This window comes from Bufo gargarizans, chromosome 4 (genome assembly GCF_014858855.1).
Source record: "Bufo gargarizans isolate SCDJY-AF-19 chromosome 4, ASM1485885v1, whole genome shotgun sequence".
Classification (NCBI taxonomy): Eukaryota; Metazoa; Chordata; class Amphibia; order Anura; family Bufonidae; genus Bufo; species Bufo gargarizans.
In genome coordinates, this window is record NC_058083.1 from 349,921,970 (window position 1) to 349,941,994 (window position 20,025).

At 45.1% G+C, this 20,025-nt stretch overlaps 1 protein-coding gene across 2 annotated transcripts in view; it reads right to left on the minus strand.

The window, feature by feature from the left end:
- The window catches only part of TOMM20 (translocase of outer mitochondrial membrane 20), a 135,985-nt gene extending 116,178 nt beyond the window's left edge, over positions 1 to 19,807 (minus strand). The window contains exon 1 of one of the 2 annotated variants that reach the window (XM_044291645.1): positions 19,556 to 19,807. In XM_044291645.1, coding sequence (XP_044147580.1) covers positions 19,556 to 19,682 — 127 coding nt within the window. In that variant the 5' untranslated portion in view covers positions 19,683 to 19,807. The remainder of the gene's footprint in view (positions 1 to 19,555) is intronic. The other variant, XM_044291644.1, reaches the window with a different exon arrangement.
- Between the last annotated feature and the right edge of the window lie 218 nt (positions 19,808 to 20,025).

Genomic DNA, 20,025 nt, shown 5'->3' on the forward strand with positions numbered 1-20,025 from the left:
ATACAGTATAACGTCTCTTTGTGTTTTATTTCTTTAAAACTGGTATTTATCGCGATATATATCGGCATTGCGATAAATTTTTTTATATCGTTATCGTCTGAATATTTTTGATATTGTCCAACCCTAGTGAGGACGGTTCTCCTCACGTCCAAGCAGTGGAACCTTTCCTCCTGTACATTTTGGGGGGCGGTACAAAATGAAGGAAGTATTCTCTCCTGTTCTCTGTGAAAACTTTATGGTTCAATAAGATTTTATTGATATAATTATCATTTGTACTCATAAAAGAACATCACACATTGCAGTATACAAACCGCACATAAGGTTACATTGCGACATGCAACTGTAAACAGCAAAACCGCATCAAGGACAAGGCTTGCGGAAGTAACTGTATTAGTATAAGCAAGCAAACAATCAGCTTACAGAAGACGGCGGAGACATAGGCCCTGAAGGGCTCAACAAGGCCTCAAGCAAATGATGTAAGGGCCAATAATTCCAGACCATCTAGACAAACATGTGGGGAGACAGGACGACACACAAAAGGAGGGGGGGGGGGGGGAGGAGAAATTGTAGGGCATAGCTAGAGAATAGCTGGGTAGTATTAAGGAGGGGAATCAGGGAGCACCCCGGATGCCACCCAACCCGAGAACGAAACAGAAGATCTAAACCTGGACCATGGCTCCCAACTCCGGAGAAACGCCGGAACCTGGTTACGATCAGAGGCACACATCTCTTCCGTGTGAAGCAGCGCATCCAGAGCCGATGCCCAGGTGACCCTTTTCAATCTCTCAGCTGACTTCCAATTACGCGGGATAATTTGTCTCATGGCCAGCACAAAGAGCCTCAATGAACCTTTTTTAACATGTGAGCTCCGCCCCGGGAAAATAGATAGCAGAGCGATGGAAGGGGAAAATGCTATGGACTCTGTGAAAACTTTAGGTAAAAAGGACTGATCCATTTTTAAAATTATTCTATCGTCTAGGATTTTTAGAAAGGGCTCAGTAATCGACAGGGCCTGTATGTCGCCTATTCTACGGGCTGTAGTGATTGCTAGCAGGAATACAGTTTTGAAGGACAGTAACTTATTAGATATCTGGTCAATGGGTTCAAAGGGAGAGCTACACAGGCTATTTAGAACCACATTTAAATCCCACGGGGGAACCGTCTGTCTCAGGGTGAGCCACATTCTGGAAACTGCCTTGATTAATATTTTGATCCACCTATGGTCTGCTAAGAGAATGTCTAAATAACAACTGAAATCTGAACTTTTAGCGTGCTGGGTTTTAAACCTAGATCAAACCCTTTCTGAAGGAAATCTAGTATGTAACCTACTAATGGTGTTTTGGTTCCTGGGCGTCTGGGATAACCAGGATGAAAACCTTTTCCATATTTTTGCATATATGGCAGAGGTTACAGGTTTACGACACTGTTGCAGAGTTGAAATTACCTTATCCGAGAGTCCTTTCTCTCAGGATCCAGGCAGTCAATCTCAGTTTGTTGAGATTTGGATGTTCCAGCAGACCCTGTAATAACAGGTCTTTCCTGTATGGAAGGGGAAACGGATCTCTGATCAACATTTCTCTTAAGATAGTGTACCATGCTCTCTTGGGCCAGTCTGGCGCTATTAGGATTAGTGTCGTAGAGCTGGATCTCATCTTTTTCAAGATTGTCGGGATCAGGAGCAATGGGGGAAAGGCGTATGCTAGGTGCCACTGCCACAGGATTTCCACTGGGGCTTAGAGAAAAGAAAACAGTCCAGCTGTGAATTTTCCTTTGATGCGAAGAGATTTATCTCTGGCAGGCCCCATTTCTGGCAGATCTGTTGGAATACTTGTCTGTTCAGACTCCATTCTGCAGATCTGTTGGAATACTTGTCTGTTCAGACTCCATTCAGAGTAGATTCTGCGACGGCTTAGGAAGTCTGCCCTGGAGTTTTGGGATTCTTTCAGGCGAGTTGCTGAGATGGACCGGACTTTCTGCTCTACCCATCTGAAAATTTGCTCTGCTAGACCCTGAAGCGACAGGCATCTGGCCCCGCCTTGTCTTTTCAGATAACACACCGTTGTTATATTGTCCAACAAGATCCTGACATGCTGCCCCTGGAGAAGGTGCTCTGCTGCTTTCAATGTTTTTAGCACCCCCTTTAATTCCCTGTAGTTTGAGGACCTTAGCCTGTCCTGAAAGGACCAGGTGCCCTGGAAAAATCTCTTTTACATGGCCCACCCAGCCTCTGAGACTTGCGTCCGTAGTGACTGTCATAGCTGGAGTCGTATTCCAGGGAACCCCTTTCTCCAAGTTTTCGGTAGTTATCCACTCGACCTTCCTTTTTAGGTTTACCTGTTTCCGCACGGGAAGAAATGAATACAGTGTCACCGTGTCCAGGAGAGTACCTAGGAACTCTTTCTTTGTGCCCGGTAGAAGGTCAGATTTTTTGTAATTTATGATCCACCCCAGGTCTTTGAATAAAGACAATGTTTGATGGATGTCTCCCTCCAGCTTCTGTACTGAATCTGCTATGAACAGGAAGTCGTCCAGGTAGGGTACAATTGCAATTTGACTCTGACGAAGATAGGCCATGATTTCCGACACCACCTTTGTAAATAGATGGGGAGTGGATGAAATAGAGAACGGCAAGCACTGGAATTAGTAGTGGAGAATCTTCCCGTTGCTTTTGATTGCGAACCTTAGGTACTGTTGAGGTTGCTGATGTATGGGGATGTGATAATACACATCCTTTAGATCAAATGTGCAAAGAAGAACCCCTGTGGTTCCATTTTGAATCTGTCATAAGTCACCCACTTGTTTAGAAATTTCAAATTGATTATGGTCCTCACCAACCCATCTGGCTTTGTTAAAAAAAAAAAAAAAAAAAAGAACAGTCTTGATTAATGACCTCTGAACTGTTGAGAGGGAGGGACTTGTGTAATAGCTCCTAGGTCTAGAAAATTTTGCACATCTGACCAAAGCTGATTGAAGGTGAGGAGACTCGAAGTGTGTTAACTGGAAGGTCTGGGGAGGATGACTTTGAAACTCTATCCTGAAGCAGTCTCTGATAGAATCCAGGATCCACTGATTCTGGGTAACCCGTTTCCATTTTGCCAGAAATGTCGCAGTCTCCTCCCCTCCACCCCCCCCCCCCCCCACCCACTGGCCTGGCATCATTGTTTCCCTGTATTAGTATTGGGGTTGAAGAGGAACCCCCTTCTTTTCCCCCTCTTTGGGGTAGCTCCATCTACCAGATTTCCCTTTTCCTCTATAAGACCTGGCCTGATTTTGACTAGAGGCCTTATGAAAGGGCTGCGGTTTCTTTGTCTTTTCCTCAGGGAACCCTTTTTTATTATCTGCTGCATTCTGTAAGATGGAGTCGAGGACTGGGCCAAACACAAAGGAACCTGTGAAGGGTATAGCACAGAGTCTATTTTTAGACGCTATATCTCCAGACCAAGATTTTAGCCAGAGGGCACGTCTGGCGGTGTTTGTCCGAGACTGAGTTTTGGCTACGAATCTAATAGATTCCGCTGAGGCAACTGCTAGAAATCCTGAAGCAATTTTTAATAGGGGAAGTGACTCCAGGATGTCCTCTCTGGAGGTCTTAGCTCTGAGATGGTCTTCCAGCTGATTGATCCATAGTACTAAGACTCTAGATACGGAGGTGGCTGCAATATTTGTATTTATTGTAGCCCCCGGTGACTCCCAGAACATCTTCAGTAAGCCGTCCATTTTCCGATCCATGGGATCCCTCAGCTGTGACGAATCCTCAAATGGAATTGAGGTCTTTTTCACCACTTTTGCCACCTGGATATCCACTTTTGGGATCTCGTTCCAAATTTTTGTGTCCGTAGGAACAAACAGCAGTCTGCTTTTGAATTCCCTGGGCATATAGAGCTTCTTTTTTCCCTCAGCCCACTCCTCTGTAATGAGGTCTTTTAGGTTTTTATTCACCGGGAAAACCTTCCTTTTATTAACCTTCAGGCCGCCAAACATCTCATCTTCGACCGAGCATGACTGTTCTTCCTCCTTAATAGCCATGGTTTGTCTTATAACGGTGAACAGGGGGTCTAAATCTTCGGATGAAAATAAAAATCTTCTGTTCCTCCAGAGGATAACAAGCTGAGACTTCATCTTCCATCTCGTCCGAGCAGTATAACTCTTCCTCTTCAGAGTCAGAGTCTTGCAGAATTCTGGGTCGTTTGGAGGGAGGGTACGATGGCACCGGATCCGGGGTCTGGCCAGAACTTGCCATCTGCACCTCTTCCCTCACAATAGCTCTCAATTCAGAAAGTAGAGACAACCGCTCCTCTAAGAATTTTTGATAAGCATTCTGGGCATAAGGATTATTTTTTCCTGAGGTCTCCAGCATGTGATGCACGCTGCCATCTTGCTTCCGGTGACACGTCCGAACATCCGGTCACGTGAGCGCATCAGCAATCCCAGCCTAGCGTGTGCAGGAGCCACTGCCGAGCCCAGAGCTCCCGGAAGGAGAAGCAGCATCGGCGTCCCCGAACCCACGCAGCCATCAGAATGTAGCAGGTACGGGGACAAACCAGGGGACCACTTCCCAGAGGGGTACTGGTTTTGGGGGCTGCACGAGTCTGAAGAGGAGAGGCAGGAGAACCCCCGACCAGACTCGCCCCTTCACCTAACCTGTCCCTATAGTCGGGACATCTCTCTTCCTGTCCCTACGGAGATAGAGGGAGAACACTGGAGAGAGGGGGTGGGGAGGTGCCTTTTAATCATGGGTGCTGTCATGGAGGACGTCCTGGAAATTTTTTTTTATCACTGAATAAAAATAAAATTTTATAATGTACTACACATATTAGGTATCGCCGCGTCCGTAATAACCTGCTCTATAAAAATATCACATGACCTAACCCTTCAGGCGAATACCGTAAAATAAAGTTAAAAAAATGAATTTTTTGTCACCTTACATCACAAAAAGTCTAATAGAAAGCGATCAAAAAGTCATACGCACCTCAAAATAGTGGCACTCAAACAGTCATCTCATCCCGCAAAAATCATACCCTACCCTATTTTTGCAGCACAAAATGGCACCTGCACTTTATATATTACATATAGTACACATGGGAAGGAATAATGCAAGTCACCCATACATACTAAATGGTAAAACACGCGTAACACTAACATGGAAAAGGATCTAGGAATTTTAATAAACAGCAAACTAAGCTGCAAAAACCAGTGTCAGGCAGCTGCTGCCAAGGCCAATAAGATAATGGGTTGCATCAGAAGGGGCATAGATGCCCGTGATGAGAACATAGTCGTACCACTTTACAAATCGCTAGTCAGACCACACATGGAGTGCTGTGTACAGTTCTGGGCTCCTGTAAACAAGGCAGACATAGCAGAGCTGAAGGTCCAGAGGAGGGCAACTAAAGTAATAACTGGAATGGGGCAACTACAGTACCCTGAACGATCAAAATTAGGGTATTTCACTTTAGAAAAAAAGACGACTGAAGGGAGATCAAATTAATATGTATAAATCTATCAGGGGTCAGTACAGAGATCTCTCCCATCATCTAGTTATCCCCAGGACTGTGACGAGGGACATCCTCTGCGTCTGGAGGAAAGAAGAAGGTTTGTACACAACCATAGAAGAGGATTCTTTACGGTAAGAGCAGTGACACTATGGAACTCTCTGCCTGAGGAGGTGGTGATGGTGAGTACAATAAAGGAATTCAAGAGGGGCCTGGATGTATTTCTGGAGCATAATAATATTACAGGCTATAGCTTCTAGAGAGGGGTCATTGATCCAGGGAGTTATTCTGATTGCCCGATTGGAGTCGGGAAGGAATTTTTTATTTCCCTAAAGTGGGGAAAACTGGCTTCTACCTCACAATTTATTTATTTTTTTGCCTTCCTCTGGATCAACTTACAGGATAACAGGCCGAACTGGATGGACAAATGTCTTTTTTCGGCCTTATGTACTATGTTACAGGCACCATTTTGACCACACATAGCTAATTTTTAGGTTCAGAATGTTACATATTTAGTTCTTTATTTGGCATTAAAGGGATTCTGTCACCAAGTTTTGGGCTATAGAGATGCGGACATGCACGGCTAGATCGCCGCTAGCATGTCCACAATATACCTGTCCTATAGGGCTGTGTGCTTTTATTTTCTTTAAAAAAGGATTTTAGAGATATGTAAATTAGTCTTGTAGGTGCCCAAGGGGCTATACGAACCTTCCTGGTGCCCAGCACCGCCAATGTCCTCCGAATCTCCTCCTTGCATCAACGATAGATTGTCGTAATCTCGCGATGTGCGAGCTCGCGCATGGGCAGTTCTTTCCCTGAGGCTGATGCCAGCACATGAATGGAACACTATACCGGCATTGCACATGCGCAAGCTCGCGCATCGCGAGATTACAGCAATCTATCGGTGATGAAAGGAGGAGATTTGGAGGACATAGGCGGTGCTGGGCTCCTTCACAGGCGGGCGTGGCTGGGCACCAGGAAGGTTCGTATAGCCCCTTGGGCACCTACATGACTAATTTACATATCTCTAAAATCCTTTTAAAAAAAAAAAAAAAAAAAAGCACACAGCCCTATAGGACAGGTATATTGCAGACATGCTAGCGGTGATCTAGCCGTGCATGTCCGCATCTCTATAGCCAAAAACTTGGTGACAGAATAGTTTAATGGCATCCAAGCTCATCCCAGGGGGGGTTCAGCGAGAGGTTCACCCAGCTTTCACTCTCCCTGCCTTTGCCCCTTTTCCAGCCTCAGATCTGCCCCATCTCCATCAGCCTCCTATCGGACCCCAATCAGTCCCTCCCTAGCCTCAGATCACCCCCCCCCCATCAGATTCTCCATTAGCCTCAGATCAGCCCCAATCGCATAAAAAAAATATATATATACAAACTTACCTCTCCAGCTCCAGACGGCGCTGCCACCTGGTCTTCTTCCCTCAGCGCTGTACTGTGACCTGACAGCGCACAGCGTCAGGTCATAGTGCGCGTCTACGTGCACTATGTCCGGACACTGTATGTGTCAGGACACAGAGCGGGGCCGGAAGAAGACCAGGGAAGGTGAGGACAGCCAGTGCAGTTCTAACATTCCTGTGCCTCCTACATGTTAATGACCACTTCCATAATGGAAGCAGTCATTAGCATATTCACAATATGTTCTCGCAGGGGGCCACATGAAATGTTCCCTACCCCTGCTGTAATTGAATATCTTTTGAACACAAACAACTCACAACATTTTTGCTGGGTAATGAAAAAATATCTGCCGTCTAACAGGATCCTAAGGGCAATTTTACACAAGCATATTCGGTGCAGGAAATGCTCTTGCTGCTCTTGTGACACAGACACACACACACACATAGCTATAATGTTGTGGGACCCTGCCCAACTGCTGCTCTACTGAATTGTACTGACAGCATAACGTGAATACAATTCAGTACAGCTGAGGTCGGGCAGGAACAAACATTCTAAATCATAATGCTTTGAGTTTGTGTCACAGGAGCAGCATGCAGTACTGAAACTACACTGACACATGGAGCGTATTTCTTGCACTGAATACACTTGCATCAAATTGCCCCAAGGGTACGTTCACAGTTGGGGTTCAAATCTGGCAGACTCTTCCGGCAGCCTGTTACAGCATAAATGTCAGCTGGACAAAAACGTTGCATACAGAGGTATTTCCATATCATCACCATGACGGCATGACAAGGAGATTGACCCCTGACCTCTGTAGGTGCAGGAACAGAGGTTAAAATTACCCCCTCCCTCCACCATACACTAGTGTTTCCCTTACGCCCATGACAGCACCCTTGAGAAACCACCTCCATCCAGGATAAGGAAACAGTAGCTTTCGTGGAAAGCTCTTAACCCTTATGGACCAGGCTCATTTTCACCTTAAGGACCAGGCCATTTTTTGCAAATCTGACCAGTGTCACTTTATGTGTGAATAACTTTATATATATACACACACACATATATACATACATATACACACACACAATTTTAAAATACAAAAAAAATACAAAATTTACCAAAAATGTGGAAAAATTTGCTAAAATACCTCCAAAAATAGTTATTTACTTTACATTCCCCATATGTCTACTTCATGTTTGGATCATTTTGTGAATGCCTTTTTATTTTTTGGGGGGGACGTTAGAAGGCTTAGAAGCAAATCTTGAATTTTTTACGAAAATTTCTAAAACCCGCTTTTTCAGGACCAGTTAAGATCTGAAGTCACTTTGGGAGGCTTACATAATAGAACCCACCCAAAAATGACAAACTACACCGCTCAAGGTATTCAAAACTGATTTTACAAACTTTGTTAACCCTTTAGGTTTTCCACAAGAAATAATAGAAAATAGAGATACAAATTTTACTTTTTTGGCAGATTTTCAATTTGAATCCATTTTTTCCAGTTCCAAAAACCTGTCCAACCCTTGCTTTGTAAGGCAGATTTTGCTGGACTGGTTTTTTGACACCATGTCCCATGTGAAGCCCCCCTGATGATGCACCCCTAGAGTAGAAACTCAAAAAAGTGACCCCATTTTAAAAACTACGGGATAGGGTGGCAGTTTTGTTGGTACTAGTTTATGATTTTTGGTTGCTCTATATTACACTTTTTGTGAGGCAAGGTAACAAATAGCTGTTTTGGCACCGTTTTTATTTTTTGTTATTTACAAGATTCATCTGACAGGTATTTTTTAGAGCAGGTTGTCACGGATGTCACGGCATTACCTAATATGTATACTATTTTATTTTTTTTTATGCAAGTTTTACGCAATGATTTCATTTTTGAAACAAAAAAAATAAAAAAATAAATCATGTTTTAGTGTCTCCATAGTCTGAGAGACATAGTTTTTTCAGTTTTTGGGCGATTATCTAGGGTAGGGCTTTGATTTTTGCGGGATAAGATGACGGTTTGGCACTATTTTGGGGTGCGTATGACTTTGATCGCCGCTATTACACTTTTTGTGATGTAAGGTGACAAAAAAAATAGCATTTTTTTATTTACGGTATTCACCTGAGGGGTTAGGTCATGTGATATTTTTATAGAGCAGGTTATTACGGACGCGGCGATACCTAATATGTGCAGTGGATTTTTTTTTTTTTTTATTCAGTGATAATTCGGTCTTCAGTCGGCGCACTGAGAGGAGGACGCTCGGTCGGCCGGTCCTTCCTCAATGCGCCTGCGCCTATGACATCACATCTACACCCGGCGCAGGCACACTGAGGAAGGAGCAGCCGAGCGAGCATCCTCCTCTCAGTGCGCCGACTGAAGAAGACCGGTAAGGCGCAGGCGCGAGATTTAGAACGCAGACAGGGCCAGCCAGGGGACGAGAGCACTCGCTGGCCCTGTCAATCAACAGGAGGAGGGGGCGTTTTTTTGAAAGCAGGATGTGGCTGCTACCAGCAAGTAACCGCCCTACTTGCTGGTAGAGAGGTAATTTACATATTATAAAAGTGCAGTTTTTAAAGAAACTACTGAACGTAAAAAGGGCAAGACCACTATATAGTGAAAAATCGCAGTATAAAGGATTTTAAGTAGCCCAAAAACGAAAAGTGACTTTTGGGGGGTGACAGAAGCCCTTTAAAGAGGACCTTTCACCTAAAAAAAAAATGTAAACTAAGACCATAGCTTTACTTACATGCCCTCATGAAGTGTTGATCGTTTTTTCTTTTTTCAAACTGTGCCCCCGTTTGTCCGCTATGCCCCCCCGGAATAATTCCCGCCGTCTATGGTAATGAGCCAGCCTCAAATGGGCTGGCTTTAAAAGTTCTCCTCGGCGTGCCTTCTCTCTTCTCCCTGGCACGGAGCGCATCCAATCAGCGCGCTCCGCTCTTAGCCAGGGAGAAGACGCTCCAGTTCTCGCGAGACTTCAGAGAACTGGAGCGATTTCGTCTATCCGGCTAAGAGCGGAGCGCGCTGATTGGATGCGCTCCGTGCCAGGGAGAAGAGAGAAGGCACGCCGAGGAGAACTTTTAAAGCCAGCCCATTTGAGGCTGGCTCATTACCATAGACGGCGGGAATTATTCCGGGGGGGCATAGCGGACAAACGGGGGCACAGTTTGAAAAAAGAAAAAACGATCAACACTTCATGGGGGCATGTAAGTAAAGCTATGGTCTTAGTTTACATTTTTTTTTTAGGTGAAAGGTCCTCTTTAAGTGTACTAGATCTCAAACCCAAATCCAGCCCCTTTTGGAGAAAATCAAGAATATTTATGATGTTTGGGGGAGAATTTACCGGAGGGTTCTGACCCAGCCAATTGCAGTATTTCCTCCAGATCTTAAGATATATCGCGGAGTTGACTTTTATCCTGCTGGATTTAAGGGTATTGCTGACCTTTTTTGGGGAAAAAAATAAATAAACTTTTTAATACCTCGCGCTCAGGATCCATGCTGACAATTTGAATAGTCCTGGATTCTGATGGAGGATCGGACCCTGCGATAAAATGTCCTCTCGGAGGGGAATTCTCCATGGCTCCTCCAGCGCTAATTCCTTTAATATCGGGAACCAGTTTCTCTTTGTCCAGTATTAGGATCACTGTTACCGGGTCGGACCTTATTTTTTGTAGTACTCTGGGGATTAATGCCCATGGAGGGAAAGCATAGGCGAGATCCCAGGTCCATCTGATCGAGAATGTGTCCACCACCCAAGGGTCTTCCCTGGGGTTTAGGGAGCAAAAGTGCCCGACCTTCGCATTTTCATTTGCTGCGAAGAGATCTATCCGAGGGGTTCCCCATCCTTTGGAGAACTGTCTGAACACCTCTGGATTTAGGGACCATTCCCCCGGATCTATGGTCCTTCTGCTGAGGAAGTCTGCTTGTATATTTTCCGTACCTGTTAGGTGAATAGCCGTGATGGAGCACACTTTTTTTTTTCTGCCCAAAATAATATTCTCCTCGCCAGTTCTTCAAGACTTGGAGATCTTGTGCCTTAAGATCTTGTGCCTCTGGTGTTTTAAGTAGGCTACCGCCGTGACATTGTCGGAGAGAATCTTCAGGTGCTTTCCAAGTACTATCTTTTGGGATGACCTTAGCATCTCCCAGATTGCCCTTAGTTATCGGTAGTTTGAAGATCTTGCTTTTATGTCTTCTGTCCATCTAACCTGGTAGTTTGAGGAACCTACCCTCGCCCCCCAACCAGTGCTGCTTCTGTCTGAACACCTGGATCTTTTATACAACTTACACCTTTTGACAGGTTTGTCTTTTGTATCCACCAATTCAAATCGGACCATACATGAATGGGGATGGATATCTTTTTCTCTGAGGACTGTTTCTTGTCCCAATTCTTCAGTCTTCATGACTGGATTATCCTGGTATGAGCCTGGGACCACAATACCGATGTTATGCAGGAGGTCATTGTTGCCAATAGACTCATGGCATTGCGTATGGAGCACTTGGTCTGGCCCTGAAATATTTTTGTTTTTCCTATGAAGGATATTAGTTTTTCCTGAGGAAGAGATGTCATCTGAGCTCTTGAATCTAAAAGTACTCCTAGGAATTTAATTTTGTTTGATTGGACCAGGAAAGCTTTTTTTCTGATTAATTATCCAGACAACTCTGAAAACCGATGAATTAGGTAGTTGGTGAGATTGGACGCCTCCGATTTTGATTTTCCAAAAAATGATACGAATGTTTTTGTTTTTTTATTACTTCTGATCAGAGAGGAGAGATCATTTCCACTACTAGCTTTGTGAAAACTCTCGGGGCTGAGGAAATTCCGAAGGGTAGAGCCGTGAACTGGAAGTGGTTTACCACTCCAGTGCTAACAGGGCAAACCTGAGATATTTTTGCGACTTTTCGTGTATCGAGACGTGATAGTAAGCGTCCTTTAAATCTATGGACGTCATGTAATCTTCTGCTTGGATTAGAGGCGTAATGGACGTAATAGATTCCATTTTGAACCTTCTGTAAACAACGGATGTATTTAATCCCTTCAGGTTTATGATGGTACGGAAGGAGCCATCTGGCTTCTGTACCAAAAACCAAATTACGTACCGGTAATTCCCTTTTCATGAATCCTCCATGACGGCATACCATGAGAGATGACCCGCTTCCAACCAGGTAGGGACAGGAAGTATAAATTTGACTCTCCTCCGGCTCCTCCTCAGTCTATCTGCCCCTTTAAGGAATCTGACAACCCAAGAATGATTGGCAATTTTTTCATCAAAAACTGCACTAAGGGCCGATACGTGAACCCTCAGAGTATTGGGACGAAGACCTTTCTCCAGCCCAGACTGTAAGAAACCTAGAACTGAAAATTTTTCAGGGGATACTTTTTCTTTTATACACCAGGTATTAAAGGCTCTCCAAACTTTATTATAGATCTTTGAGGTTGTCTCCTTTCTACTAGCCGACATAGTATTGATACCAGGATCTGTCAGGCCTTTAGCTTTTAAGATCAACCTCTCAGGTTCCAAGCTGCCAAATGCAGCTTTTCCACCTCGGGATGGAGAAGTGGACCCTGAGACAACGAATCCTGATCCCAAGGAATGATCCATGGACTTTGGATGGACATGATCTTCAAAAGAGGAAACCATGATTTTTTGGGCCATAAGAGGGCTATCAAAATAACATGAGCTCTGTCTTGCCTTATCTTCTTTATCACTCGAGACATTAGTTGCAGGGGGGGGGGGGGGAGGCATAAGCTAGATGGAAATTCCATTTTATTGAAAAGGCACCTATGCCTTCGCTTTTGTCTCTTGGATTGAGGGAAAGGAAACGACCTACTTTTGCGTTTGTGGCTGATGCAAAGAGGTCTATTTGGGGAACTCCCCACTTTTGGGTTATTTGGAGAAAAACTTCTTCCTTCAGACTCCATTCTGTTCGACATATCTTGACCCTGCTTAGGTAGTCTGCTTTTACATTTAAGCTTCCTTTTAAATGGACTGCTGAAAGGGATCTTATATTTCCTTCTGCCCAGGAAAAAATCTTTTCTGTTATTTGGCTCAGACATTGGCTTCTTGTTCCACCCTGATGGTTTAAATACGCTACCACTGTTGCGTTGTCTGATCTTATTTGGACATCCTTTCCTTCTATGTATTGACTCGCCACTTTTATGGTCTCCCAAACTGCCATCAATTCCTTTTGGTTTGAGGACAAAGTCTTCTGGTGGTCTGCCCAGGCCCCTTGGAAATAGTGATGAGAGTAATGCGCTCCCCACCCCCAAGGACTTGCATCTGTAGTGATGAACACCTGTTCCTCCGCATTCCATGGAATTCCCTGGCATAGGTGGCTTACTTTTTTCCACCACAGAAGACTCTGGTTCACCGTAACGGGAATCAGAACTGTTTGTTCCAATGAATTTTGGTTTCTGTCCCAGCAGGCTAGTATCCACTGTTGTAGAGTTCGAGAGTGGAACTGAGCCCACTTTACTGCAGGGATGCAAGAGGTCAGGTTCCCTTGTAGTCTCATAGCCTCTCGTATCGAACAAGATGGAAGACTCTGAAACCTTGAGACCTTTTCTACCACTCCAGAGACTTTTTGCTCTGTAAGAGACGTCCTCTGACGAGTGGTGTCCAGGGAGAGACCCAAGAAAATTATTTCCTGGGACAGGACTGGCTTTGATTTTTCCCAATTTATTAGCCATCCTGCTAGATACAGCGTCTGGCAGGTCACTAAGAGATTGTTCTCTAGTGACTGTTTTGACTCGCCTACTATCAGTAGGTCGTCTAAATACGGAATGATCAGGATATTCCTCCTTCTCAAGTGGGCCACTAGCTCCAGCATCACCTTTGTGAAGACCCTGGGGGCCGAGGTTATCCCAAAGGGGTAATACCTGGAACTGAAAGTGGAGCAGATCTTTCCCCAAATAAACCGCTATCCGCAGGAATTTTTGGGACTGTTTGCATACCGGAATATGGTAGTATGCGTCTCTTAAGTCTAGGGAGGCTAAGAAGTCTCCCTTTTTCAGCAGATTCACGGTTGATCTTATTGTTTCCATTTTGAATTTGTTGTACTGTATGAACTTGTTTAAGTTTTTTAGGTTTATTATTAACCGAAATTTCCCGTCTGGTTTTTTTTACTAGAAAAACGGTTGAATAATATCCCTGACCTTTTTGAGAATAGGGAACTGGAATTATGGCTTTTTGAGCCAGTAGCTTCCGAATCCCTTCTTCCAGATTTGTTTGAAGAACAGCTGTTTTTTGAATGGGAGTTACCCTGAAAATATTTGAGGGAGGAGGAAGACTGAAAACTATTTTGTAGCCTTCTGATATTGTATTTAAGACCCAAGGGTTTGTTGTAATCTTTTCCCAATAGTCTAGAAAAAAAACTTAGTCTCCCTCCTACCTGAGCACTGGCGTCATTGCTTTGACGGTTCCGTATTCTTTGTAGAAAACAGGTACCCTCTATTCTTCTGGTTTCTTCCCCTTGACCAGCCTAAATCCCTGTTCGTTTTCTTTGCTTGAAAGGGGGTCCCTTTTTTAACCCTCCGAAAGGGAAATTTCCTTTTCCCGGAATCTCTGGGAAAGGTCTTCTTTGAATCGGAAGCCTTTTCTAGGATGGACTCTAAATCTTCTCCAAACAACAAATTACCATGAAAAGGTAAGGTACATAACTTTAATTTTGAACTGACCTCACCTGACCAAGACTTTAACCAGAGGGACCTTCTTGCCACGACCACTAACCCAGATGCCTTAGCAGCTATCCTGACAGATTCCGCAGTGGAATCTGATAGGAAATCCACAGCTTTAATTAAGAGCGGAAAGGAATCTTTAAGATCACCATATGTATTTCCGCTTTTCAGTAAGGATTCTAACTGCGTGAGCCATTTCTTTAGTGATCTGGATACTGAAGTTGCAGCTAGGTTTGGTTTGAACAGGGCCGCACAAGCTTCCCATGTCTTTTTGAGGGTCTGATCCGTCTTTTTATCCATGGGGTCCCTTAATGATCCCATGTCTTCAAATGGTAAGGCGTTTGGACCCTTCACTAATTTAGATAGGGAAACGTCTATCTTAGGACAGGTAGTTAAAAGAGCTTCATCTTCACTAGAAAAGGGGAGTCGTCGCCTTATTGTCTTAGGCCCCATGCACACGGCCGTGTTTCACAGCCGTGTGCGGGCCGTGGAACCGCGGCCTGGATCCCTCCTGAGAGCAGGAGCGCACGGCGTCACTGGTTGCTATGACGCCGTGCGCTCCCTGCTGCCGCCGCAATACAGTGCTACACTGGTATGATCTATAACAGTGTATTACTGTACTGTGCCGGCAGCAGGGAGCGCACGGCGTCATAGCAACCAGTGACGCCGTGCGCTCCTGCTCTCAGGAGGCATCCAGGCCGCGGTTCCACGGCCGTGTGCATGGGGCCTTAGGAATGAATAGTTTCCTATCCGGGGATCTCCATTCTCTTTTAATTAGATCGTGCATGTTTTTATGTACCGGAAAGCCTCGGTTAGATCTCTGCTCAAATCCACTGAACATCTCGTCATGGACTGATCTACAGATTTTTTCGTCAGAAAGATCCATAGTGGCTCTAACTGCCTTAATTAACTCTCTGGTATCCTCAGATGAAAAGAGATAGTTTTTAAATTCTGAATCCAAACCAGAATCTTCAGACCCGAGTTCACCTGATTCTGAATCCCCCTCTAATTCTGAATCAGACGTTTTTGTCACTGGTCCCTGCGCCTGTTTGGAGCAGGAAGGGATTAATGAGGTATCTGACATAGCAGCCCTGATTTCTTCCCTAATTGTGTTTTTAAGTTCTTCTTTTAGGGACGGAACTAAATCCTTAGAAATGTTGTCTGTGCATTTTTTACATACTTTCCTAGTAGAGGAATCAGAAAGTTTAACAGAACAGAGACTGCACTTTTTTGCCCTCTGACTAGATTTTGCTTTCTGAGCGCTCTCTTTCTCACTCTGCACACATACAGAAAGAAAGAAAATACATAAGGGTTAACTTAACAGAATATACTGCCTTTACCCTTGTCCTGGTGACATTAATCACTGGTACGGATCCCTGAGTGGTCTCCATAATTTCACCTGGATCCAGCATGATTTTTAGGGTAACAAGAGCCTCACTGTTCCCCCTTAAATAGCTTTACCTCAAGACCTCAGATCAGAGGACGACCTCCGTCATAATCCTGCGCGCTTTTGAATCTCCCGCCGCCGCCGGCATGCGATCCAGCGTCCGGAAGTGCTCTCAGGCCCCATACCGGAAGTAAGCCTGTGGAACGCATGGAGCGCGTCCACTTCCGGTGACGACACTGTGAGCGCCGGCCATGCCGGATCGCAGTGTGGAGTTTAGCAACCGACCGGAGGGACTCCCTGAGTGTCCGGCCCCACGTGGACCTGTCTGCCCGCGCTAGCAGCAGGTAAGAGACAGGTCTTTCAGAGCCCATTTTCCCCAACTAGGGTCCGGACTCTGCTGCCTCCTCACATGGTATCCACTTCTTTCTTCATGGTCGGCGACCATAAGGGAAAACCTATCTCCTACCTGGAGGGACAGGAAGACACTGAGGAGGAGCCGGAGGAGAGTCAAATTTATACTTCCTGTCCCTACCTGGTTGGAGGCGGGTCATCTCTCATGGTATGCCGTCATGGAGGATGAAAGGGAAAAATAGGTTGGATTAATAGCCTTCTTCTGAATGAGAGACCTTTACTACCACGCCTGACTATCAACTGCACAACGCCCTGCCAAATCCTTTCCAGAACTTTTGAGGCATGAGAGGTTATCCAAAACTTTTTTGGAGGGGTTGAGGAGAATTCTATCCGATAACAGTTTTCTAAAATATCCAAGGCCCAGAGGTTCTGGGTCGTGGTTTCCCAAAAGGGTAGAAATCTCCTCAACCTTCCTCCCACTCTGGCGTCATTGCTTATCAGGCTGTTTTGGGGATTAAGGAGGAAACCTTTGCCCTTTCCTCCTTTTTGGTAGCTCCACCTACCTGTTTTCCCTTTCCCCCTATAGGACCTGCATTGGGTGTTAAAGGGACGAATGGGCTTATTTTTGTTTTCCTCAGGGAAACCCTTCTTTTTAATCATCCGCTTTCTCGAGTATAGAATCCAGAACAGGAACAAAAACATATTTCCCTGAAAAGGCAATAGAGCATAATTCAGACTTTGACGCTCTATCGCCCCCCAAGGATTTCATCCACGGGGCCCTCATTGCAGAATTAGAAAGAGCAGCGTCTTTTGCGGCAAACCTCACGGACTCGGCTGAGGCATCCGCCAAAAATGCTGTAGCCGATTTGATGAGAGGAATGGAATTTAAAATTTCCTCTCTTGGGGTTTTGTTCTTAATATGGTTTTCCAGCTCGTTAAGCCAGAAGTACATGGATCTGGCTACAGAAGTTGCAGCTATGTTAGTTTTTATACCGAACATGGATGCTTCCCAGGACTTTTTTTTTTAGGAGAGAATCCGCTTTTCTCTCCATCGGATCCTGTAATTGGGAGGAGTCCTCAAAAGGGAAGGGAGGTCTTCTTGACCACCTTTGCCACCTGGACGTCGATTTTCGGAATCTCGTCAAATATTTTTGTGTCGGTTGGGTCAAAGAGTAATCTATTTTTTTTATTCTCTGGGGACTCCCAGTCTCCTCTCAGGGTCCGGTCCACTCATCCATGATCATATCCTTTATAATTTTTGTTTACTGGAAACACTTTAGATTTCTTGGCTCTGAGCCCCCCAAACATTTTGTCCTGGACTGATCAAGGTTTTTGTACCTCCTTATGGTTGCTCTTACGGAGTCTAATAATTCTTCCATCTCTTCAGAAGAAAATAATTTTTAAAATATTTTTTCCTGTCCTCCGCTATCTCTCCCTCTGACAGTGCGCCTACGTTATGTCTAGAGGTGGAAGCGTCTTCGTCCATGTCCTCTGATTCAGAGGAGGATGGAACGATTTTATTTCGCTCTGAATCATTGATTTGAGCTCCATAAGTATGGATGGTTGCTCCTCTTTAACAAGCTCATTAATACAGACTTGGCAGAGCTTCTTTTTATGATTTTCTGGTAATCTTTTGCCACAAGTAGCACATCTAGGGATTTTGGCCTTAGTTCTGGGCTCTTCAGTAAGCTATTGCAAGAGGTACATAACCACATGATACATATTTTCTTTTCCCCACAGGGTGACTCACGATTTGAGCAGCCGAGGGGCTATCTGTAGAGTCCATCTGGTCTGCAGGGGTATCAGGGGCCGACATCTGGAGCAGGAGCCTTTACTGGGACGCTAGACCTTTCAAATCTCCCGCCTGCAGCGATGGATGCGGCATCTGATATCATTTGTGCGCGCGTGCGTCCTGGGTCATAGATCCACCCCCTCAACCTCCTGCCGGAACGACGCTAAGGTTTCACACATGGTTCCGCGAGCAACGTGTTCAAAAGTGCGCGGTCAGCTTCCTACAGGAGGGAAGGGGGACCCTGCACTTTGGGAAGGGATTCAGGCCCCCGCAAGAGCAGGAACAAGATCCACTCCATGTTCTTTCTCTGCCCAGCTGAGGACAAAGCCGCCGGAGGGCAGAGGGAAAGGATAAGGTACCAAAAAAAAATAACAAACGCTGTGTCTTCACACCTCCAACAGGAGGTCTCTCTGTGAGGTGCCCCCCCCATAGGGACATGAAACACTGAGGGTGAGAGTGGGTGGTGGCCTTTTAAATTCTGTGTTCCTGCCCCTACAGAGGTCAATCTCAGATCCATGTTAAGCCGTCATGGTGGACGAAATGGAAAAATTGTTTATTTAGCACAGTTTTACGTATTTTTTACGGTGTTCTTCTGAGGGGTTAGGCCATGTGATATGTTTATAGAGCCGGTCGATACGGACGCGTTTTTCCAGATGACACCGGAGAGACGGATCCGGTATTTCAATGCATTTGTCAGACAGATCCAGATCCATCGGACAAATGCCAGCCGTTTGCGTCCGGATTGCCGGCAGACAGTTTAGGCGACGGAACTACCTGCCGGAATCCTCTGCCGCAAGTGTGAAGGTACACTTATCTGGGGACAACAAAAATTTATATTATTATTATTATTATTATTAATAATTCATTTGTCTGATCTTTATCTTTACCTTCTCTAACCTTGCCCACTCCTCTGCTGATGTCTATAAGCATGTGCCTGGAATGCAATCCAATGCTGAGGAAGAAGGGGCCGACTTACCCCTGCCAGAATGATAAACTCCTAGTGGTAGCATGCCTTGATGGGCACCAGGACAATAAAAGGAGAAGACCGTTCTTGGTCAGGTTAGCCAGTATAAGCATGTCAAAGCTGAATCAACAAAAGGACTTGTGGGAACACATGTGCCAAACAGGGAGCAGTGCTGGGACAAGAAGTATATTAGCAGGTGACCTGTCATGTAGTAAGATCAGGGATCTATTTACCATCCTAGGATAAACCATCCCTAAGCACATCTGCGTTCCCATCACTTGACTGGAGCAGTGTTGCAGCTTCCTGCATAGTGGATGCCACAGGCATACACAAACTGTTGAGAGAGCAATTGTCAGGGTAGTATGGAGTTATTTTCCATAACTGACAATTGCTCTCTCCTAGTAATAGGGCGTATCATACACTAATCTGCCCGCTGCAGTTTCTAGCCACAACCGTGATAAAGTATGTTCAGGAAAATGATTTGCTGCATGTGGAGGGCACTTACTTTCCCGCAGTCTGTTCTTGAAATCGGGGTCGCTTCTCCTTTTTCTGTCGAAATAAATGCAGTAACCTAGAAAGAGCGCCCCACACACCCCGGCGGCTATAGCGCTAGTCTTTCCCACTACCACCATCTTCTCCTTTCTTCAGTGGCAAATGTCGCACAGCACAATTAGACGTCAGGAACAGTCGCCGCATACACTCTCCTTCTGCACCCTTGAAGTGAAGAACCAGCCTATCAATGATGACGTCATCAACTAGCGCCAGCAAGACACGCGGTGCTTTTCCTTATCGCGTTTTTTTTTTTTTTGTGTGAAGCTTTATTATTATCCAACAAACACACAGAAAGGTTTCACGTGACAATAATTTTACCAGGTCATGTGACTAAGGCGTTCTGCTCGCCAGTCTTGTAGGGGGACTGGGGAGTGTGTGGGGAAGCGTCTGCTTCATGTTTTATTTCATAGATGTTTCTGTTTT